General features: G+C 51.1%; 3 protein-coding genes across 5 annotated transcripts in view; all 3 read right to left on the reverse strand.

Annotated features, from left to right (window-relative positions):
• The window catches only part of IL2RB (interleukin 2 receptor subunit beta), a 35,141-nt gene extending 28,034 nt beyond the window's left edge, over positions 1-7,107 (reverse strand). The window contains exon 1 of the mRNA XM_027667154.1: positions 6,960-7,107. The gene's annotated coding sequence lies outside the window, so the exon portion shown is untranslated. The remainder of the gene's footprint in view (positions 1-6,959) is intronic.
• On the reverse strand, positions 26-4,141 carry C1QTNF6 (C1q and TNF related 6). The gene is made up of 3 exons (XM_027667168.1): positions 3,968-4,141; positions 2,828-3,065; positions 26-1,635 (listed from the first exon to the last, which is right to left on the reverse strand). The coding sequence occupies exons 2-3, from the start codon at positions 3,057-3,059 to the stop codon at positions 1,088-1,090; spliced, it is 780 nt and encodes a 259-aa protein (XP_027522969.1). The 5' UTR covers positions 3,060-3,065; positions 3,968-4,141; the 3' UTR covers positions 26-1,087.
• Positions 7,108-14,984: 7,877 nt separating the features above from the next.
• On the reverse strand, positions 14,985-19,842 carry SSTR3 (somatostatin receptor 3). Of its 3 annotated transcripts, none has more exons than XM_027667912.1 (3): positions 19,459-19,842; positions 17,182-17,347; positions 14,985-16,390 (listed from the first exon to the last, which is right to left on the reverse strand). In XM_027667912.1, exon 3 carries the CDS (start codon positions 16,333-16,335, stop codon positions 15,130-15,132), a length of 1,206 nt encoding a protein of 401 aa, XP_027523713.1. In that variant the 5' UTR covers positions 16,336-16,390; positions 17,182-17,347; positions 19,459-19,842; the 3' UTR covers positions 14,985-15,129. The 3 variants fall into 3 exon arrangements, with proteins under 3 accessions (XP_027523713.1, XP_027523704.1, XP_027523693.1); XM_027667903.1 differs by having other exon boundaries at positions 19,285-19,842; XM_027667892.1 differs by lacking the exon at positions 17,182-17,347.
• Positions 19,843-20,204: the final 362 nt, after the last annotated feature.

Consider the following 20,204-nt stretch of genomic DNA (forward strand, 5'->3'; position numbering starts at 1 on the left):
GAGGTGGCAGCCTATCCAGGTTTGGAATTGACTTAACTGCAATTGCCCCTCCAGTCTCAAGCTCAGGTCCTGAAACAGCAGTCCTTGAATACCAGTGTGGGAGAACCACCTTCAGGAGGACAATGAAATGGCACCTCTGCCAAAGAAGAGAGTAGATTCGAGTTCACTATCTAGACTAGCTTTCCACAGCTGGGGAGCCAAGACCGAGTAGCACACCAGGGGAGGTGTGGGAGGGAGGTTTTCGAGGGTTGTCTCTCTCTCTCTCTCTTTCTCTCTCCTTCTTTATTTGTGACCTGTAGTGGTAACGGAATGGTGCGCTCTACTGATTCAACAGCAGATGTGCATGAATGGTCTGGCCAAGTGTCTGGCCCTTTATCTCTTCAAAGAGCTAGAGCTGGCACAGAGGAGGACAATCCCATCAGGCCTAGGTTTGACAGCCAACCTGGACTCTGTGACACAGAAGGGTGTCTAAGGATAGCCAGTGACACACTTCAGAAGGCCAACAGTTCCCTTTTTGGAAAGACACTATCCTCTCTTACCAGTCCTACAACTTTCTTGTGCTACAGGAGACCATCAGACCCCAGTCTGCTCTCCGGACTACAGGTGTCAGATGTGACATTAAGACCATGTTTCAGGCTGCAAAACTGATATGTCTAGTTGGGAAAGAGAGGAGCCAAGATGTACATGGGCAGTGGGGACTTTCTAGACCTTTCTACAGGAGTCCTTTGTGAATGAAGCCTCAAAGAGGGACACATCCCCAGGAGCAGCATTTTAGCTTTCTTCTTGCTCTAGGACTCCAAATTCCAGAGGCAACTTGCTGGCAGATTGGGAAGAAGCCAATAACCTAAGCTGGTTTAGGAGGTGAGGTGTCAGAGATGGCAGTGTCACGATGTAAGTGGACAGACACAAGAGGGCATGAGGTGGGAGCTGGTGTGGTAAGTTTCACACTCAGTGCCTGAGACTTGACAGGCCCATTTCCAAGTGATTTGCAGTGTTTGTGGGCAGTAAAGAGAGAGAGAGAGAGAGAAAAAGAGAGAGAGAGAGAGAAGGAAAAGGCCAAAGAGGCCCCAAGGAAGAGGAGAGGCAGTTATTCAAGACTAGGCTTGACCAAGTACCCACTAAAGGTGATGTACACATCAACATCATCACTGTAAATGGCATTCTCCCGCTCCCGCTTGTAGAGCCTCACCCAGATCTCATCATTTTCCTGAAGCTCTAGCATGAGGCTCTGGCTTTGCATGATGCTGCGGTCACTGGGTTGGGCATACAAGATGACTGCCTCTTCTTCATTGTGCATGATGTGCATGTAGGTCTCCTTGAAGTTCCAGGTGTGGACATTGAGGCTGAAATAGTAAAGTCCACCCACTGAGCAGTAGAATTTGCCATTGAACATGTCAAAGTGGCTGTAGAGGTTGACAAAGACGGTGTCGAAGATCAGGACCTGGAAGCCCTCACTGCTGTGCAGAGCTTTCTTGCGACCGACGGAGAATGCAGCGTACTGATGCTTGCAGGGGTCTCCCGCTGTGCCCATCTGTCCTTTACTGCCTTTCTGGCCCTGGGCACCCCGCTCACCTCGTGGTCCTTCTTTGCCCCATTTCCCTGGCATTCCAGGCTCTCCCCGGTCTCCTTTCTCTCCTACAAGAGGAAGCAGAGGACACAATTCCTGTGTGATACCAGAAGGAGATGTGGAAGTGGTGGTGAGAAAGCCTAATGAGGAGGCAGAGAACTGCACAAGAATGGGGCAATGCCAGAAGAAGGAACACTCCTGAGGGTCATGATATCATTGCTCTTCATGGGAAAGCAGCTAGCAGAGCTCTGGGTGTGACTGGAGTCTCTTCTCTTACGAGTCTCCTGCCCATCAAAGTGATATGGCCCTGCTGAAGGCACCAGGACCCGTCCCTAGGAGACTTCAGCCTGAGAGGGAGCTCAGCAGTGCAAAATACTACTGAGGCTCTTGACCTCTTCTTCCTCCCCCACACTCCTTTACCGCCATCACAGATCCTACCCTCATACCCACCTCTCCTATGACCTAATTATCCACGTAAGATGCACACTTCTTTCTGTAGGCTGGAGAAGGAAAAGAAATGTTAACCCCTGTGGGGAAATATGACTAGAGAGGGACAGTGAGGTGGGTCAGAGGGAAAAGATCCAAGCTGGACTAGGCAGATAGAGCAGTGCAAGTTAGAGGGCTGGTACTTCGACAATACTGGCATGCTTAAGGCATCCTATATAATTAATATTGCAGCTCTACCCTGGGGTGTGTGCACTGCCTGTCACACACTCTGCCCCGCACACCCTTCTGATTGTTGACAGATTGCAGCTGTTTCCAGGCTGGGCAGTTAACCCAGAGGAACCACAGAGCTACAAGGAGTGAGTGGAGCAGCATCCAGCTGGGAACAGACTTTTGCCCGCAGCAAAGGCTAAAAGGGGAGCCCTGAAGGGAGGAGCTGATCTAAAATAGAGAGCCTTTTCCCGTTAGCCAAGCCAGCCATAGCAGGGTGGAATGAGCTGGGGGTCACTGCCAGTTTAGCCTGGAGGTGCTTGCAAATAGCTGCTGCCTCCCTTTGCCCTCCTCCATGTGACCCATGGATCTGGAGAAGGTTTCCCCACAACCTCTCTGAGTGAGGGATATGCACCGACTTCCTTCCCCCCAGACTACTCCTCATAACAGCACAAAACATCTAAACCCTGGGCACGTATCCTCAAGGATGGCACCTGGCAGCCTGTTAGCATAACCAGCATGCCAGCAATCCAGCTGTCACCTCCAGTACAGTGCTGTCAGCCCCTGAGCAGGCCTTGGCATCCTGAGGCCAAAATGGGCACTTACCCTTCAGTATGGTGATGTTGATATAGGGACGGACCTCTGGCATTGGGTAGGGAAAGTGGTGGTGGCTGGGAGGGAGTGGTCGGGCATCTGTGGAAGAGTCCAGTGGGTCACAACAGCGCTTGCAAGCACCAGGGGCTGGTTCTTTGAGATTGGGTTCATCAGTGGGTGCCCCAAACACAACAACAGGGAGAAGAAGGAAGGTCAGGGATGTGCGCAGGTAAATTATGTCCATGGTGACCTAGGAAGATATGAGGAAGTGCCAGAGTGACATATAAGAAGGGGAGGACACAAGGGATGGAACAGAGGTTACCACAAAACATCTTTCTGTGGTTGGAGCCAGTGGTGGGATGAAACAGCATTGTCCTGTGGAGGGAGTTTACATGCTTGTAGTGCCTGGATGTTCAAGGCTGCAATCTGAGCAGAAACCACATGGCCCAAGAGGATGCTCCACGCCCTTCTGCCTAGGCCAGTGGAGATTAGGTGCTGACCCTGGAAGAAGACTTGAGGCTGACTAGGCAAACCATTGGAGCCACTAAAAGATTCAGTCCCCAGGCTGCGATAGAGGAAGGAGACATAGAATCATGAAATCATTAAGACTGAAAAAGACCTCTAATATTATTTAGTCCAACCTCAACAGTCCTTCAGCAAAAGCATGCTGTGGTAGGCTGCTGAATCTGCAGGAAAGGCTGTAAAAAATTCTCCAACCCTCCAGTCACTGCACATCAACTCTTTACGGGAATCTAATCCAACAACACCCATGTCCCAGAGCCTGACCCACATCTCTTGGAAGAGAGGTCTCTACTCCTGTGGGCTGGGAACTTAACTTCAGCCTCTCCTTTCTCCCACTCAATCCCACCCCTCTCTGTGCCTCAGCTCCCTCCCAACAATGCCCAGGGGATTCTCAGGCAAAGCCTAGCACCTTCCCAAGGGGACAGTTGGCTCCCCGAGTGCAGCCTTTGCAGGCAAACCAGAGGCGAGAGCTTCTTTGTTGCCGAGAGTGAAGGACGTGGAGCTGGGAGCAGGCAGCTTGCACAGAAGTATGCTTACGAAAGACAGACACGCCAACAAGCTGAGAAAGCCCCTGCCCCAGCCTGTGCCCCCCATCCCGCTGCCTGCCCCCGGCGCAACGCGGCAGCTCACCCCGGGGACCGAGGGCTCCCCTCTCTGCTTTCCGGCCCCTGCTCGCCGGCTCCCCTCCGCCTGCGGGGCCGGCCCCCGGGCCCATGGCTTTAAGGAAGCCGGCTCTTGGCACAGGCACTGCTCAGCGCTGGCTGGGTGCGCAGTCCGGGCTTGGACCAGCTCCCTCCCCTCTCCTCTCCCTCCTTTTCCCTCTCTGGCTTTGGGCGCTCTCCATTGCAAACCGGCTTGGGTTTCGGCGGCTTTTAACTCTTTCCTAGGTAGTGCCTTTTCCTTGTATGTGTTGTTGGGTTGGTTTCTTTTCCTCTGCCTTTTTGCTTCCAACCAGCACAGCCCTGCTCAGCAAAATGCAGGCAACACAGATCTGCACGCTGTGCAAAGGGTGGGCAGGCAGCAGGGCAGTGTCCCACCTTTGGCATCTCAGGATGGCCAAGGTGAGGTGCATCCATGCAAGAGACAGACTCTCCTTCAGGCGGGAGGCTACAGGACCCTGCCTTCACTCCTGTGCACTAGTCCCTTGTCCCATGTATTAGCCCTTCACTTGGCTGGCCGTGCTCTCTCCCCAGCTGTGCCTTTCCCTTTCCTAGTCTGCAAACTTCATCTTTCATTCTCTCCCACATTTTTTTTTCTGCACATCACTGTGGCCTCTTGCCCCAGGCATGACATTTGTAGCAGATGCATCTGCCAGCTGGGAGAGGCATCAGTATTTTCCCTCTCTGGTCATCCCCTCTGCCTGGGCAGAGCCCCAAGCCTTGCACTCCTGCTCGTGTCATCCCCTGGTCATGCCCCCTGCTTAGGTCCTGGGCTGAGCATTTTTGATGGGAGGGGTGTGCCTGACCTGAAGCATAGCCTGGCTGCTGGGAGCTGCCTGCCAGAAAAACTGGGGATCTGGAAGCAAACTCTAGATGTGATCTTTGCCCCCATCCTGGCGCCAAGCTGATGAGCTTGTGTTGTTGGGGTAAGCACAACGTGGCTGCAGCAGAACTTGGGAACGAAGGGCATTTTGGAGGACAGAAGAGTGCAGGGTGGGACAGATAGGAGACTTTTCTCACGCTGCAGAATCTGTTAGGAAGAGAATTTGAGGATTCTATGCTACAGTAAAACTTATCTGTGAATTTATACCCCCGTGTGTGTATGTGTGTGTACATATGTATCTTTGGGAGGCAGAAGGAAGGATGGACAATATAGCTCTCTTCTGCAGGGACCAGAAGTGCCAAGTCAGCACTGTGCCTCCCACAGTTTCCAAGAGAAGCTGGAGAAGGTTCCAAGGTTTCTGAGGGGGAGAGGGTTTTGTGTGTGTCTACGTGTGCTTGGACTTTTTTTCCTGTTTCCTTTCTCCCATTTGTTTGGTTTGGGAATGGGAGGCCCCGCTTCCCAGAGAGTGGCTGGCGTTTGGCAGGACCCCAGCACCACTGGAGAAGCAAGCGGAAAACTCTGGGAAAATATGTGCTGTGAGCCGGGGGGGAAGGGAGGAAGGGGGGCTGGGAGGCCTGGAGATATTCTCAGGCTGCCTGTCAGCCTGGAGCTCAATGAACACGGAGTGAACATGCTTCCCAGCCAGGGCAAGAAGAGGACCAAAAACTTTGCTCCAGCACTGACATGCAATGAAACCCACTGCAAGTTGCCCACATTTTCCTGTGCCTCAGTTTCCCCTTTTGGGAAATGAGAGGGGGAAAGGTTAGGTCAATACATCTTGCTAATGGAGCCTTGCCAGCTGACAGAAGTGGGGGTCTGTGATCAGTTGTGTTGTCTTCTCCTGACTGCTGCTGGTGGGGATTTTGGCAGCTGGCAGTACTATTAAAGGCAAATAAATTTTCTGGGGTGCATGAAAACTCAGAGACTGGCACTGAAGACAGTTCCTCTCTGTCCCAAAAAAGCTGCTGCAGTTCCTTACTTTCTCAGGTTTTTCTGCCTGGCTTATTTCCAAACATGACATTACCCATTTTTGCAGTTCTTGGCCCTGTGCCTGGCCTCCTCCACCTTTCCAAGGGGAACAGGTAGCAGGGAGTCCATTGTCCTCATTTCCGTCCCACATTTCCATCTGCATTCCTGAGTTGCTCACAGCCAAGCAGATGTTCTTCATGGGGGACCTCATCAGCTGGAGTCTTTGCCTGTGCCTCATCAGACTGCAAGAACAGCTCACAGTGGGCAGTGAACAGGACTTTGTCTCATCTGGGCTCAGTAGGAACTCACTGGTTGCCAGCAAACAAGGGCTTACCCTAGTGGCATTGTCCAGCTGAGCAGAAGTTTACGCCAGTAAAGACACTTTTGCCTGGGTAATATTGCCCTGTTCTCTGAAGGGAACTGTCTGTACCAGCAATATTTTGCCAGGGCAGCCACATTTGCAGGAAGTTTTGAGAATTGTATCCAGTAAACCTGTGCCAGCCACACTTTTAAGTGTAATCCAAATCTGAAGGGACATTGTGTGTCCAACAATCTTCCTTCTCCCTCATCACACACTCTGCCTTGGAGGCAGCCCAGGGATGCACTGGTTGGATTGTACCGCAACAATCTCTGCTCAAAAGCAGCTGCTTCCTCCTTCTTCTACATTTCCTCCTTTGTCCTGTAACCCCCACCACACAGGCAAAGTAGGGGGACAAAACCTGACTCTCCTCCAGTGGCTGCATCCATCCTACTGACCCTCTCTGCCACAGGTATAGAAGGAAGGAAGTTGATGTTTTCTCCCCTTTCTAGCCCCTGTGTACAGCTCAGCTCCCCTGTGATACCTGTGGATCATCTGTCCTGTTTCACAAACACACCTACTCACATCCACCCACAAACACCCACACACTCACCCTTTGCAGCTCCTCCCTCACCAAAACCTCCAGAGCAAAGGTATCATTTACACCAAGAGGCAGAGAAACAGCTCCTTCTCTTCTCCTTCCTGGCTGCTTCCCCTCCACCACAGCTGTCTTTCCTTTCTCTATTTTCCACTCCTCTGCCCCCACTCTCCAAGAGCACCACAAACCGGGAAGGGAAGCAGAGAACCTCTTACCTACGCTCCCCTCTGGAGGGGTCCCGCGCTGAGTTATCTGTATCCTCAGCTGCTCCTGGTTAGCAGTGTGGGAGGGAGGGCCGGCAGGGCCCAGCTGACTCCAGCCAGATGCTCGCCAAGTGCTCTTATGTAATTACTGTCTTTTCCATCCTGCCTCCAAGGCCTTTGTGAGTGCCTCCCCTCCTGCTCTGGCCCGTGTCAGGCTTGGCTCTCCCTCCCTTCCTCCCGCCCTTCTTCCACCCACCCTGCACAGCATCACAATTTGCTCAGCTCAACAGCTGATCCCTTCTGGAAGCAAAGTTCAAGCTTTTGGCTACTGCTGTTGCTGCCCTTGGAAGGAGAGCTCGTGTGTTTCAGGAGCTGAGAAGTGATGAGCAGCACAGCTCTGTGCTCACCTCCTCTCCATCGCAGCCCGACTGCTGCTGGGTACCTTCGCCTTGCACTTCCATAGTGCCTGCAAACACAGGGAGGGGGACATCTGAGACAAGGAAAGGTGGCAATGTGTTTTCATGCTTCAATACTTTGTGATGCCCTCAGATTATCCTGTAACAGCAGCTGTCACTCTGCCATACCGGGATCACTGATCACCTCTGGACAGGAAGCAGAGGAGGGTAGGAAGAATAGATGACCTTTAAAGGTCCCTTCAACCCCAAAATATTCTGTGGTTCTATGATTAGACAAATCTTTTCCAGCTGGTGGACTACATGGCTGTGCACGAGGCTTGTGTAACAGCCAGCTCTTGTTACTCAAGAGCACCAATCCGGTACAAAATTACTGGCTTAGAATACTTTCTACGTCTCTGAGGATGGGCAGGCCTATTGGATGTCAGCTGTATGGCTATGTTCCTCTTGAGACTTCTGCCCATGTGGGGCCTGGATAAAGCAGGAATGACACGTTCTCTGGCTTTATGCAGGCTTCTGCTGAGTTTGAGGGCACTTGTGCCAGCAGAGATTTCTGCTGTGGGCTGCTTGGCGGCCTGGACTGTCTCACACAGAGATCAAGGCCTGGCAAAGACTCTGCTTTTTTTCCTTTTTTTTTTTTTCACTGTGCATTGCTGAAATGCCACGTGGCTGAGGAGCAGCTGGAAGAGCCCTTCATCTGGACTCATCACTTGAGCAAAGGTGTTTCTAGACCTGGTAGTCTCTGTTAATGAGCATGAAAGCATGAGCTTGTCTCCCACCAGTGCCCCCACAGCCGGTCCGAGACACTGTGCATCTGCCAGCCACAGCTGAGCAGTGTATCAGACAGTGGCTGACAAGCTGCATCAGTTGGAGATGTCTCACAGCTAAAGGTGTATTATCCTGGCTGCCCCTTTCCCCATCAGTAGCTTTTCCAGCTTGAGTGTCCCACCTCTTACCTGACTTTGTGACTCTGCCTGTGAGACCACCGAGTCAAGAAACCATTGTGGTATTCACCCCAAACTCTGGTATACGACTACAATGACTAACCCTACTGCAACCAGAAAGAGCTTGCTGTCTTGTGAACATAGAGCCAGCAGTTTGGCTGGGTAGGAGACATCAGGTGACACTGCAGCCTGTTTGAACCAGTTCTTAAAAATAACCTTCACCCAAGCCTACTGCCTTCTGCTTCTATGCATCTGAGTGCATCTGAATGCCTCCTCCTCCCATCCACTCCTGTGTAGGCCCAGAAGTATTTACTCCTGTGCTGTCATCTCCTATACACACTCCTAGCCCTGCCCTGATCAATTGTCAACAGCAGATCACTACTGGGGGCATAACAATTCTCATGAGGAGCGCTGAGAAAGGTGAACGATGGTTAGGCAAGAAAACTTTCTTCAGTGGTACCCATGAGCTTTCTCACCAAAGAAACAAACACTTTGTGGTGGGATGTTGGGGCAGTGGAGATGGAGTGGCATAGGTGGACAGGTAGACGGGGAAAGAAGCTGGTGTTTAAGAGCTCTGAAACTCTTGGATCTGTGACAGGTACTTTCCACTAAGGGAACCACACTGACACCATAGAATCATAGAATCACAGGATTGCTTGGGTTGGAAGGGACCTTCAAGGTCATCTAATTCCAACTCCCCTGCCATGGGCAGGGACACTTTCCACTAGACTAGATTGATCAAAGCTCTATCCAGCCTGGCCTAGAACACTGCCAGAGATGGGGCAGCCACAACTTCTCTGGGCAACTTGTTTCAGTGCCTCACCATTCTCACATTTTCCTAATCTCTAACCTAAACCTACCCTCTTCCAGTTAAAACCCATTCCCCTTTGTCCCCTCACTACATGTCCTTGTGAAAAGTTCCTCTCCTACTCTCCTGTAGGCTCCCTGTAGGTACTGGAAGGGGCTAAAAAGTCTCCCCAGAGCCTTTTCTTCTCTTAGCACGTTTTCATAGGAGAGGTGCTCCAGCCCTCTGATTTTTCTCATTGCTCCCCTCTGGATCCGATCCAAGAGGTCCACACCTTTCTTATGTTGGAGGCCCCAGGGCTGGACGCAGCACTATAGGTGGGGTCTCACCAGAGAGGAGTAGAGGGGCAGGGTCACCTCCCTCGACGCGCTGGCCAAGTTTCTTTTGGCGCAGCCCAGCTCAGGGCTGCGAGCGCACACCTCTCGTGCTCGCACATGTCCCCCTCAACAGCGGGGGTTTGGCACGGAGGGGCTCCACCGCCGCTCGGTAGCAGTGTCCTGAGCCTAGTCCTGACACCAGCTACCAGGGCAGGAGTCCTGCCGCGTTCTCCGTCTCCCCGCATCTCCGTACCCCTCCGTCCCTCTCCGGGCGCGGACATCCCTCTGCAGGACACGCCGCGCACCACTCTCGTCCCCGCCTGCCCCCGCCCGCCCGCTCGGCACCACCCCCGCCCCTCCCGTCAGTCTGCGGGTCCCGTCCGCGGGTATCCCGAGTCCCCGACGGCAGTCGGGACCGGGGTGGCCTCTCCCGTTTCTCCCGCCCACAGCTTCACGGCCGCTCCGGTTGGTGGTTCCGTGGTGGTTCCAGGGAGCCGCGGTGGGGGCACAGCCCGCGGAGGCTCAGTTTGTCGGTCAACGCAGCCGTATTTCCGTGCCCCGCGGCCTTATTTGTCATGTAGGGAAGGCTGCCGTGCTGCAGCCCAGGCACGTGTCTTTGGCTGGCTGCATTGACGTACTGGGAATGCGTGTGTGCCTGTTTGTGCGTGACGTGGTGAGTGTGAGATCTGCGTGAGCCCGCTGCGGTGTGCGTGGCGTTTGCATATTTTATGCTTGGGAAGGCAAAACCCAGTGATTTTTCATGAGCAAATATTTGCATATTTTCCACTCGTTCGAGCAGATAAAGCATTTCAATTCTCTGTTGGATCCTCAGGAGAGCCAGGAGCATCTTCTCTTCAGAGGTGTTTCCATTTCTTCTATCTCCCCATCTCTACAGGCTACCCTATTCCAACAATGGATTAACTGCTTCCTGCCCCCTCCACCCCCTTGTTCCATATCCACGTAGAATAGCTGAATCAGAATGTGGCCTGGACCGTTTTGCTGTTGCCTGATCCGAGCTGCTGTGATTCCCTGCTGATGACAAATACAGTGGCTCCCTAACAACAGCTCCAAATGACATAAGTGTGGGCTGTGTTGGTAACAGCCTGGAATGCACCCTCACTTCTCCACACTGAAGCCCCTCAGCCATCGCCTTTCACTGCCCTTCCAGATTCTCTCCTGAAGATCTGTCGCAGAGCAGAAGGGTCACACTAAGTGGGTCCAAAGCCGCCGCAGACCACCATTGTGTACTTGGGTTTGCAGGTATGGTGAGTGGGTAGGTGTGGGGGGAAGGTCATTTGGAAGGTCCAGATGTCATCTCCCAGTTTGAGCCCATGCCTGGGCTATGTGCATTAAGGTGTGTGTGCTGCATTCTTGGCGTTCATGCTTAGGCCAAGAGGTATGTGCGTGTCTGGGTATGTGTGCGTCTGTGCGGGTGGCCACATGTGGTCTCATACATACATATATATGCCCTTGAATCAGTGTACCCACAGAACACGAATATGTACATATATTTATACACATTCACGCAGTTGCAGGTAGCCACACATACAGGCATGCAATCATGTAAACACATTTGTATGCATGCATGCACAACAGGTAGGAATGCCTCTCTGTATGTGCTCTTGTGCGCTCTGACGTGTGCATGCGAACTCTCTGAGCAGCTGACAGAACACGTTCCCTGTGTCTCTAATCCCCCATTTATGATCACACGTTTACTGGGAGGAGGCATTGCACAATGCTGCTGAAATCATTGCGGCCCTTTCTGGTCTTGCAGCTCCGATCGCTACGTGACAAGAATAAAATCTTTTGTGCAACACAGGGCTTGATGGAGCCCTTATCTCTGTGTCTCTGCACTCAGAATAGTAAACTCCATTTCCATATCTGACTGAAAAAAAATCCCCCTGAACATGTCCAGAACTTAGCCACTGCGCACGGTCCCCGTGGCCTCTGGGTTGCCTGGAGTCAACTGCACCATCGTTAAGGAGAGAGAGGGATCACAGAGGCAGTCAGATTAATGCTATTACTACAGGAAAAACTGGGGATTCACCAACAGGGAGACAGAGCTGAGGAGAGAGCAGGGGTCAGAAGGCAGCAGGGTACTGTCCATCATTCCAAACGCCTGTTCCTATGAAAAACAGCCTTTTAATCGGTGGTGATATTTTGCAGAATTTTGTAGTGCTTGTTTTCTCCTCATGAATTTTGGACAAAAAAACCCTCTTTTTTTTTCCCCTCCTCCAGTCTTATTTTCTGTTCATCTTCATTTTTTTTTCAGCAATTTGTCACTGCAAAATAGAATGCAGCATAGGGGGCGAAGAAAACACAAGACAGAAAAATATGATGCTTGTTTCTTTTCTTTTAAACTCCTATTTAAACCTCAGGTTTTTTTGCAGGTCTCCCTGGAACATATTTTGTTTTCCCCAGCAGGCTCCCCTGCAGAGCTGCCTTGGTGGGGGCTCGGATTCTGTGTATCAAAATAATGTCTCCTTGGCACAATTGCTGTGCTTGGGCTCTAAGGGATGTCAGTATTTTAAGAAGCCAACCAGTCGATGGAGTTTCTTGAATGGTGATTTGCAGCAGATGGAGCTGCAAAGGCGTGTGAAATGAAGTCTCATCTTGATTTGGTGAAGGAGACTTCTCTGTTAAGTGTGTTGACAGCTGGGGAACTCCCCCATCTCCCTACAGCAGCTGGGCAGCCACTCCACGGATAAGGAAACCTACCCTTTATCTGCCCCCCACCCACCTGAGCTGCCTCCTACAAGGTCCTCAGTCACTGTCACATGCCTTCTTCAATGCCTGGTCATCAAACACAGTGCTACAAGCTCCCCAGATAATACCATTTTTCCTCTATCCTACAGGGATTGCTGTGCCAGTGGAGTCCAGCATTCACCTTGCTCTGCTCCTCATTGCAAGAGGAGCAACACAGACCTCTGTTTAAAGTGCTGTGTTGTCCATCTGTCTGACCACTTGGTAGTCAGACCTTTTACTCTTCCTACTGCTTGTTGCCCCTTACAGAGGCAGAAGCTTTGGCAGTCCATCCTCAGTCTGCTAGGATTGCTTGATTTTGCTTCATCCAATAAATGTTGCGGGAGGTCCCCAAGAAAATAAAACAGAGGCTTTTTTTAGTTCAACAGATTGTATCCCACGCCCATGAAGAGTTTGGCTGCCTTTCTCACTGGGGCCCACAGTGTGGGAACCTGATGCATGGATGGAAAGAGGAGATGTAAAGAGGTAGCAGAGGATAGAATCTGGCTACCAAGCACTTTTTTTCCCCTGTGAGTTGAGCCCGCACTCCTGGGTGACTGCCCATGCTCAGGGGGCAAGTAGCACTTTGTAAGAGGAGCTAAGCAATTGCTTTATGGTATCACTGGTAGCTCAGCTACTCAGGCTGAGCCTGCAGGCATGAACAGCTTGGTGTTCCAGGCTTAAAGAGGAAACATGAGGATGTAGATTTCCTCCTTTCTTGTGGAGGTGATGACAGTACCCGTGGCTGAGCACACAGCTGAATGTCTTTGGTTGTGTTTGCAGTCCCTTCCCTGCCTTCCTGAGCTAACATGGCTAGGAGATGTCTCTTCTCCTCATGCCCTGTGACAGTCCTTTCCTGAACTCAGGTGCCCTGCACTGCAGTTCCTCTAGTTCCTGCCAGGCCTTCACTTCTCACATTGCCTTTGTGTGACTTTGACTCCTGCTTGCTCATAAAGTGGTTCTGTTGCCACCATCCTCAGCTGCTGCAGCTTGTTCTGCTGCCCAGGCCAGGGCTTTTGGCTTCTGTCCCAGCACACCTGTTCCCATGCCACCCCTTCATTTCTCTTGCCTTCTCTCAAGTGACCCATGAGACATCTTTCTATCACCCAGCCAACTCTCATAACTGACTCTCCACAGACTACCTCCTCCAATATCTTCTGACCTCAGGGAGACATGTCTCCTTCTGGTGCGTGCCTCCTTCCCATTTCTCAAAATTATTTGTAGAGAAAAGTGCCCAAATACAACCAAGGGCTCTGGTATGAGGACCACTTTGGTGGCTGTAGCTTAGCAATAGTATTCATGGAGAAGTTAAAGGTGCAGGAGGAATGAAGCCAAAGCAAAGAAGGAGACCTTTGTCCCACCCACCCTTGTACATTGCTGCTGTTCTAACCTACATGTTCACATGGACGCACCACAGCTTCCCTCCAACAACCAATGCACAGGAGCAAGCACTGGTCCAGCCCAACACACATATTCTCACACTCTTACCCAAGCATTCACATGTGCACACACATTTCCATAAATACTTGCATGCCTGCAAAACTATACCTGCACTGAAACATTCCACAGTTACATTAACACACTCCCCCATCTGTGTTTGTATACACTTATACACATGCATACCCCCTTATGTATCCCTGTACACATTTACATACACCACACAGATTAGCATCAGTGCCCAACCCACGCACATCTCCCACCAGTCTGACTCCTCTGTCTCCCATCCTCTGCAGCCATTCTCAGACATGTACAGTCCAGGGAATAAACTTTTGCATACAACAATCTTTGTGCACATGCAAACACATGAACATAATTTCTTCACCATCCAGAACCAAATACTCACCATTTCCCACAAGATGAATCAGTTCCTAGTATTGCCCAGACTCTCTGCAACCATAGCTCTTACACACTGGAGATCCCCTGACCTCCCTCTGCTTCCTGCCCCCATCCTGTACTGATAGATGCCTTGATCTCTTGTGTCAGCCAAACAGTGCTCCATACAGAGATCAACTCAACCCAAAGACAATGTATATTCTCAGAAGAGCCAGATCTGTAGCACCCCCCTCCCCTAAACACACAGAACGTTTCTGTCCTGTTGGCCTTTTATGTCCAACGACTTTTTTTTTTATTTACAGTAAGGCTTAGGGAGAGGAAAAGGGAAAGGGCATTTCAGCTTGTAAGAAACACTGCCTCTGATTCATGTCGCATTGTCTTTTTCTCTACCTTTGTTACACCTCCCACCGGGGTGCAGAGGCACCAGGAAAACCCTGAAGAATGTGAGATGCAGGAAAGAAATGTTCCATTTTTTTCTCCCAGGTAAGTCCCATCAGCCTGCCCAGAGTCCATGAGAGCCTTAAAAAGAAAGAGGAGGTTTTGAGTAATTAGTGGTCTCCAGCCATGACCAGCATGGGCAGGAAAGCTGCCCCCAAAGCATTTTTAAGAGCTAGAGAGGGGTCAGCCATGCATGCAACTGGCTGGTATGTCTTTGCTGCAGACATTTTTCCTCCCTGTTTGTCTTTCAGGGTAAGCCACTTCTTGTGTTTGTAAGGAGGATAATCAAGGCACTGGGATGCCTACATGTAGTATATGCCATTTGGGAACTTCCTTGACATGCTACAATCAGATGGCAGCTGATGCCCCCTACAGCTGAGTCATTTAAGGACAGATCATGCAATCTAGGGCTGATCTTGCTCTCTATGTATTGTCAGTGCCCAGCACCTCTTCAGCTCCCCCTGGATGCAGTCCATTCTTTACCCAGTACCACATAAACCTCAGGTGTCTTTTCCAAAGCCAAGAAAAATGTCTTGTTTCTTCTACAAGTTCATGGAGCCCTCTTCATCTTTAAACAGACTCTTGGACTTTAATATGCCTTTGTCTCCCATTGCCTTTGAGGTTGAAAAGCAGACAAGGTGAAGGGGGCCTCATATTCCAATGTCTCTTTCCCCTACACCATCCCTTTCATCACAAATAACTGACATGCAACTTGTTGCTCTTTTCACATCCCACAGGCTGCTCAGGGAGTGGTTTTTGCTCATTGCTCTCTCCTTCTCCACTGCTTAGAGGGCGCTCCTGCCTGCCATTTCCATTCTGGGTGATCTTGCTGATCTCGCCCTCTTCTCCTTCATCATCAGTCTTCTCTGGGGGGCCTGCTGGCACCTCCTGGCTTTGGACTCGGCGGGATGGCCTGAAGATGGCCCTCTGGAAGCCCTGCTTGAAGCGGTAGGAGAGGAAGCCATAGATGATAGGATTGGCACAGCTATTGGCATACGGCAGCACCACCACAAGGAAGTAGACACCAAAGAGGGACGGCTCCTCTGGCAGTGGGCAAACAACATTGATTATGTTGAGGACATAGAAGGGGAGCCAGCAAAGGACAAAGACAGCCACAACAGTCACCACCATGCGGGTCACTCTGCGCTCTGAAAGCTTGTGCTTGGAGGACAGAGCCCTCACCCGCCTGCCAGAGGAACGAACCTTCACAACAATCAGAAGATAGCAGAGACAAATCACCAGCAGTGGTCCAAAGAAGCCCAGTGTAGCAGTGTAGATGATAAAGCCAGCTCTCCACACCGAGGCTGGCTCTGGCCACTGGATGTGGCACGTACTCATCCCTAAAGGGACGTCTGAGAAGACAACCACGGGCAGCACCACTATGGAAGACAGCACCCACACCGTTGCACTCACAGCCTTGGCCACTCGTGCTGTTCGCCATTTGGAGGACTTCCCTGGGTGGACCACTGCCAAGTAGCGATCAACACTCATCACCGTCAGGCAGAAGATGCTGGTGAACTGGTTGATGGCATCCACGGCCATCACCAGGCGGCACATGAAAGAACCAAACGGCCAGTAGGAGAGGGCATTTTGCGCAGCCAGGAATGGCAGGCCCAGCATGAAGAGCTCATCAGCTAGGGCCAGGTTCAGGATGTAGACATTGGTCACCGACTCACTCACAGAGTGCCGCAGGACCACATAAATGACCAGAGAATTTCCAGCCAGCCCCACCACACAGACAATGAGGTAGACCACAGGGATGAGGACACCGCTGACAACTACACCAGGGCTGACGGTGGCGGAGCTGTTGGGGGTGGTGAAGCCTTCCCAGCTGCTAGAGGCATTCCCCTCCTCCGACACTGCCGGTGTGGGGAGGCTGAAAGCAGAAGTGTTCATAGCAGAGGCAGGAAAGAGGGCAGGAGGCAGTGTCCTCGCAGGATCAGTTAGCAATCTGGAAATGAGAGGGGGAGAAAAAAATACATTGATACTGGGGACATGACAGCTGAACAAGCCACAGATAAAATCACTACATTAACTGTGGTTTAGATATGGGTAGGCATGGAAAGTCAAGGTGAGTTTGTGGATGCTGGCAGCCACTGGAAAATCTAGGACAATATCAAACCCATCTAGTCCTGCAAGGCACAGTGGGCATGGAGGGACAAACAATGATATGGCTCAGTGTGGGCCAATGGATTGTCTCTCCTACGGAAAGATCCTCTAGGGAAATAACAACAGAATAGGATAAGGGCAGGGAAATTTCTCATTTTCTGCTAATGGCTACAATACTGAGGACATGGTCACCAGAGGCCTGATTCTCATTTATGAGTGGCAGGTACCTTAGAAACCAAAGAGGGAAAAGCATCCAGTGACAAAGCCATTCCAGTTCTGACTCCCCCATTCTCTGAGTATTCTCTTGCTTTCTGAAACTCTTTTTGGACTGGCCAGTTTATTGTTGGCTCTCCCAGCAGAAGCAAAAGCACCTTCACTCTCAGTAGAGGCTGGAGTCAGCACCTGAGCTGGAGGGTAGCTGTTTTGTGTTATGGCAGTTTGAGAGCAAAGGAAGAGCCAGATTATTTTGAGTATACTAAGAGGGATCAGTCCAAGTCTCTCTTTATCTCTCTCTCATTTTCTGCCTTATTCTCTCTCTCTCTTTCTCTCTCTCTCTCTTTCTCTCTCCCTGCCTCTCTGTTTCCTTCTGCACCCTGCAACACACTGCTAATGACAGAGGCCCTGCATGCCCACCTGTTTGCAACACCAAAGCAGCATCCCAGCCTTCCTAATCTGAGGTGCCCAATTGCCCATCACGTCAGGGTTTGGCATGGAAACAGCGCTCGGCTCACTTAGAGAGAGCCTTGAGCAAACAAGTTCTCCATTCACCACGAGGTCGCTGCTAACACTGGGTGAGAAGCTGCAGGGAGAGAAGAGACAGTTAAGGGACAGACGTGCCTTTTGTGAGGGCTCCAGATATGTGAAATACAGAGCCCAGCACATACTACAGACCAGAGATACCCTGGTAAACCTTATGCAAGGGAGATTTGTGGTGCTTTCAGAACCAGTCTAGCTCTGGTAAAATCTTCTGGAGGTGTGGACTGACAGGGTCATCCTCCTGATGAATTAGCTTGTTGGAAGGGAGGATGACTTAGTAGTAGGGAACAAGGACCCTGAGATTCACCTTTACACATCTCAACAAATCTCCTAGGACTCTGAAGCTCTTTTTCTATTGAAATTAAAACTGGGAATCTCAAAGGAAAGGACTCCCAATCTTAACTACTTTCAGGAGGCCAGAAACACTCCAGAGACTTTTCTCCCAAATGTGTTGGCATCCCAACTTCCTTCACAAATGTCTTAATATTACAGCTTTTATTCTATTTTTTGTAGATGTCATACCAAGTTCTGGAAACACTGGGGGAGAACTGAGCTTTAGATGGATTCATTGGATATCAGACAAGCAAACCCAACAAACTCCACAGATGTATCCAATCTTATACTGAAGGAACCTCATCTGGTAGGCCCCATAAAAACACAGTTGGGCAACTATGTCTTAAGGCCATTTCTACAGGCTACTGCATGAATGTTTCCTGCTTTGAAGCATTTGAGCTTTGGAGGACTGGAATTGTTTAAATTTTCTTTATTTGCAGGTACCTTGGGCTGTGACACACTGTCCTGATAGAAGCCCATCTACCGGAGTCCTGCAGCAGTGGATTGTCCCACACATCATGAGTGGCTGTAATGAATGGGCAGAGTAGAAAGTGGTTTGAAACTCTAAACTGAGGGGTCTTTCCTCTGATATTTTTTCCAATGCTGTTCTAGTGACACAAATCACTTGTTGGAGGAAAAAGGAGGGCAATGCCTGCTCTAGTTATGAAGATCCCTGAAAAGGGTGGCAGAGGCCAGAACAGTATGTTCATAAAAAGATGATCCTCTAAATGGTGAGGATGTAGTTAGGCATTCCTTTGGATTTTCCTCCTGCATGCAAATGAATAAAAAAAAAAAAAAGCCAAACATTTGAAAAGAGAGCCCTCCAAATACCAAATATGGATTAAAATTCTGATGCTGGGGCTGAAGAGCATTTGGAGAAGTATCTGGGGTCCAGACCTCAAAGCTTGTTGTTTAGGCTGTGGTTTAGCAATACAGTAAACCTAGCTTCACGGCCCCAGAAAACATCAAAAATGCTAGGGCACGCAGCAAAACCCATGGATTTTCTATAAACTCATTTTTCCTGCTCAGATAGATGCAGTGAAGAAACTTTAGGCAGGTGTGGTCTGTTTCTGCCATTCTAACTTTGTTAAGTACCATGCACCAGCTCAAACAGCATGTCATACATTCTGGATAGTTTGACAGAACAATCACTGGATACCAGTGCCTCATCTAGCTTGGATCTACTCAGCTGGCTGCTTTGGCAGCACATGGCATAGGTAGGAACTGGGGAGGAACCTTGGCCTCAGACTGATAGTGTTTTGGCATCCACTTGGAGTCTGTCCCTTATGTGGACAGCACCTGTTGCAAGAGGCTTGGGATCTGCTAACAGGTGCTACCAGAATGTACCTGGCTCATGCAGCCAGAGAGCAGAAGGAAGGCAGAGAGGTAGGAAGAGATGGAAAATTGCTGCTACTGCTTTCTTTAGAAAAAAACAAATAAATTATATATATATATATATATATTTCTGCATTGAATGAAAGGAGGAGGTGGATGCTAAGAGCTGAGCCTCGACCTGGTTACAATACATGAATAGAAGCTGGGAGGGACCACAGAGACCAATAACCTGCAGCCCCTCTTGTCCCCCTCCCCACCTGTCCCCCCCGGTTTCCCATGGTCCTGCTCCAGCTCAGGACTCCGCCGTCTCACCTTGAGGCTGAGCTACCTGGTACGGACCAGGATGGACTGGCAGAATTGGAGGGTGGGGAGCCGGAGGGGGAGGTCGGCAGGTTTCCTTCTCTGGGACTGCAGAGTTAACTTCTGCATGGACTCACGCCCACGGGTGTCATCTGGGAAACGCGGGCAGAGCCGCCGGGTACTTACATGTCGTCGGGATGTACATTTTCCTCTGCTTCACCGGGAGAATCCGTGTCATGTTTTTCCCCTTCCCCTTTCTTAAGAGCAGTAGAGCAGAGCGGTCCCGGAGGCAACGCGCCCACCGTGCTCTACCGGAGACGCGAGTGCTTCTTCCCGCAGTTGCCCATCGCCCACTCCCTGGCTGGCGTGGGAGCGGGGCCCACGGCCGTGCCCGTGGGCGGCTGGCCGGGGCTGCGCGGTCCCTCAGCCCCACGCCGGAGGGTCTGTCCCCCTCGCTGCCCCCGCCATCTGCGGGGCTCGGGCAGAGGGAGCGGAGCGGCGGCACCGGGGGACGGGTGCCGGCAGCCAATGGGCGCCACGCACGGAAACACCGGCAGGAGAAGGAGGAGAAGGAGGGGATGGACGACAGGGCAGGAGAACGAGGAGCGGGAGGAGACACTGGGATGGAGAATAGAAGGAGGAGAGAGAGGTGCAAGGAGAGGGGCAAAAGGATAGAGGAGCGTGGAAGACGGGGAGGATGAAGGAATGAGGAGTGCGTTAGAAGAAGATGAAGACAGTGTAAGGGAGAGGGAGAGGAAGAAGAGGGATAGAGAGAGCAGCTATGTGGTGGGAGAGTGGTGTGGAGGAGGGGGTGACTCGACTCAGCTTCCCTAGGCAGGCACCCAGGAGACAGCCTCCCTGTTCCGAGGGTCGTGCGGGCAGGACTCACGTTGCTCAGAGCTGCAGGGACACGGCAAAACCTTCTGGCTGGC

This window comes from Corapipo altera, unplaced genomic scaffold, assembly GCF_003945725.1.
Source record: "Corapipo altera isolate COAL_440 unplaced genomic scaffold, ASM394572v1 1, whole genome shotgun sequence".
Classification (NCBI taxonomy): Eukaryota; Metazoa; Chordata; class Aves; order Passeriformes; family Pipridae; genus Corapipo; species Corapipo altera.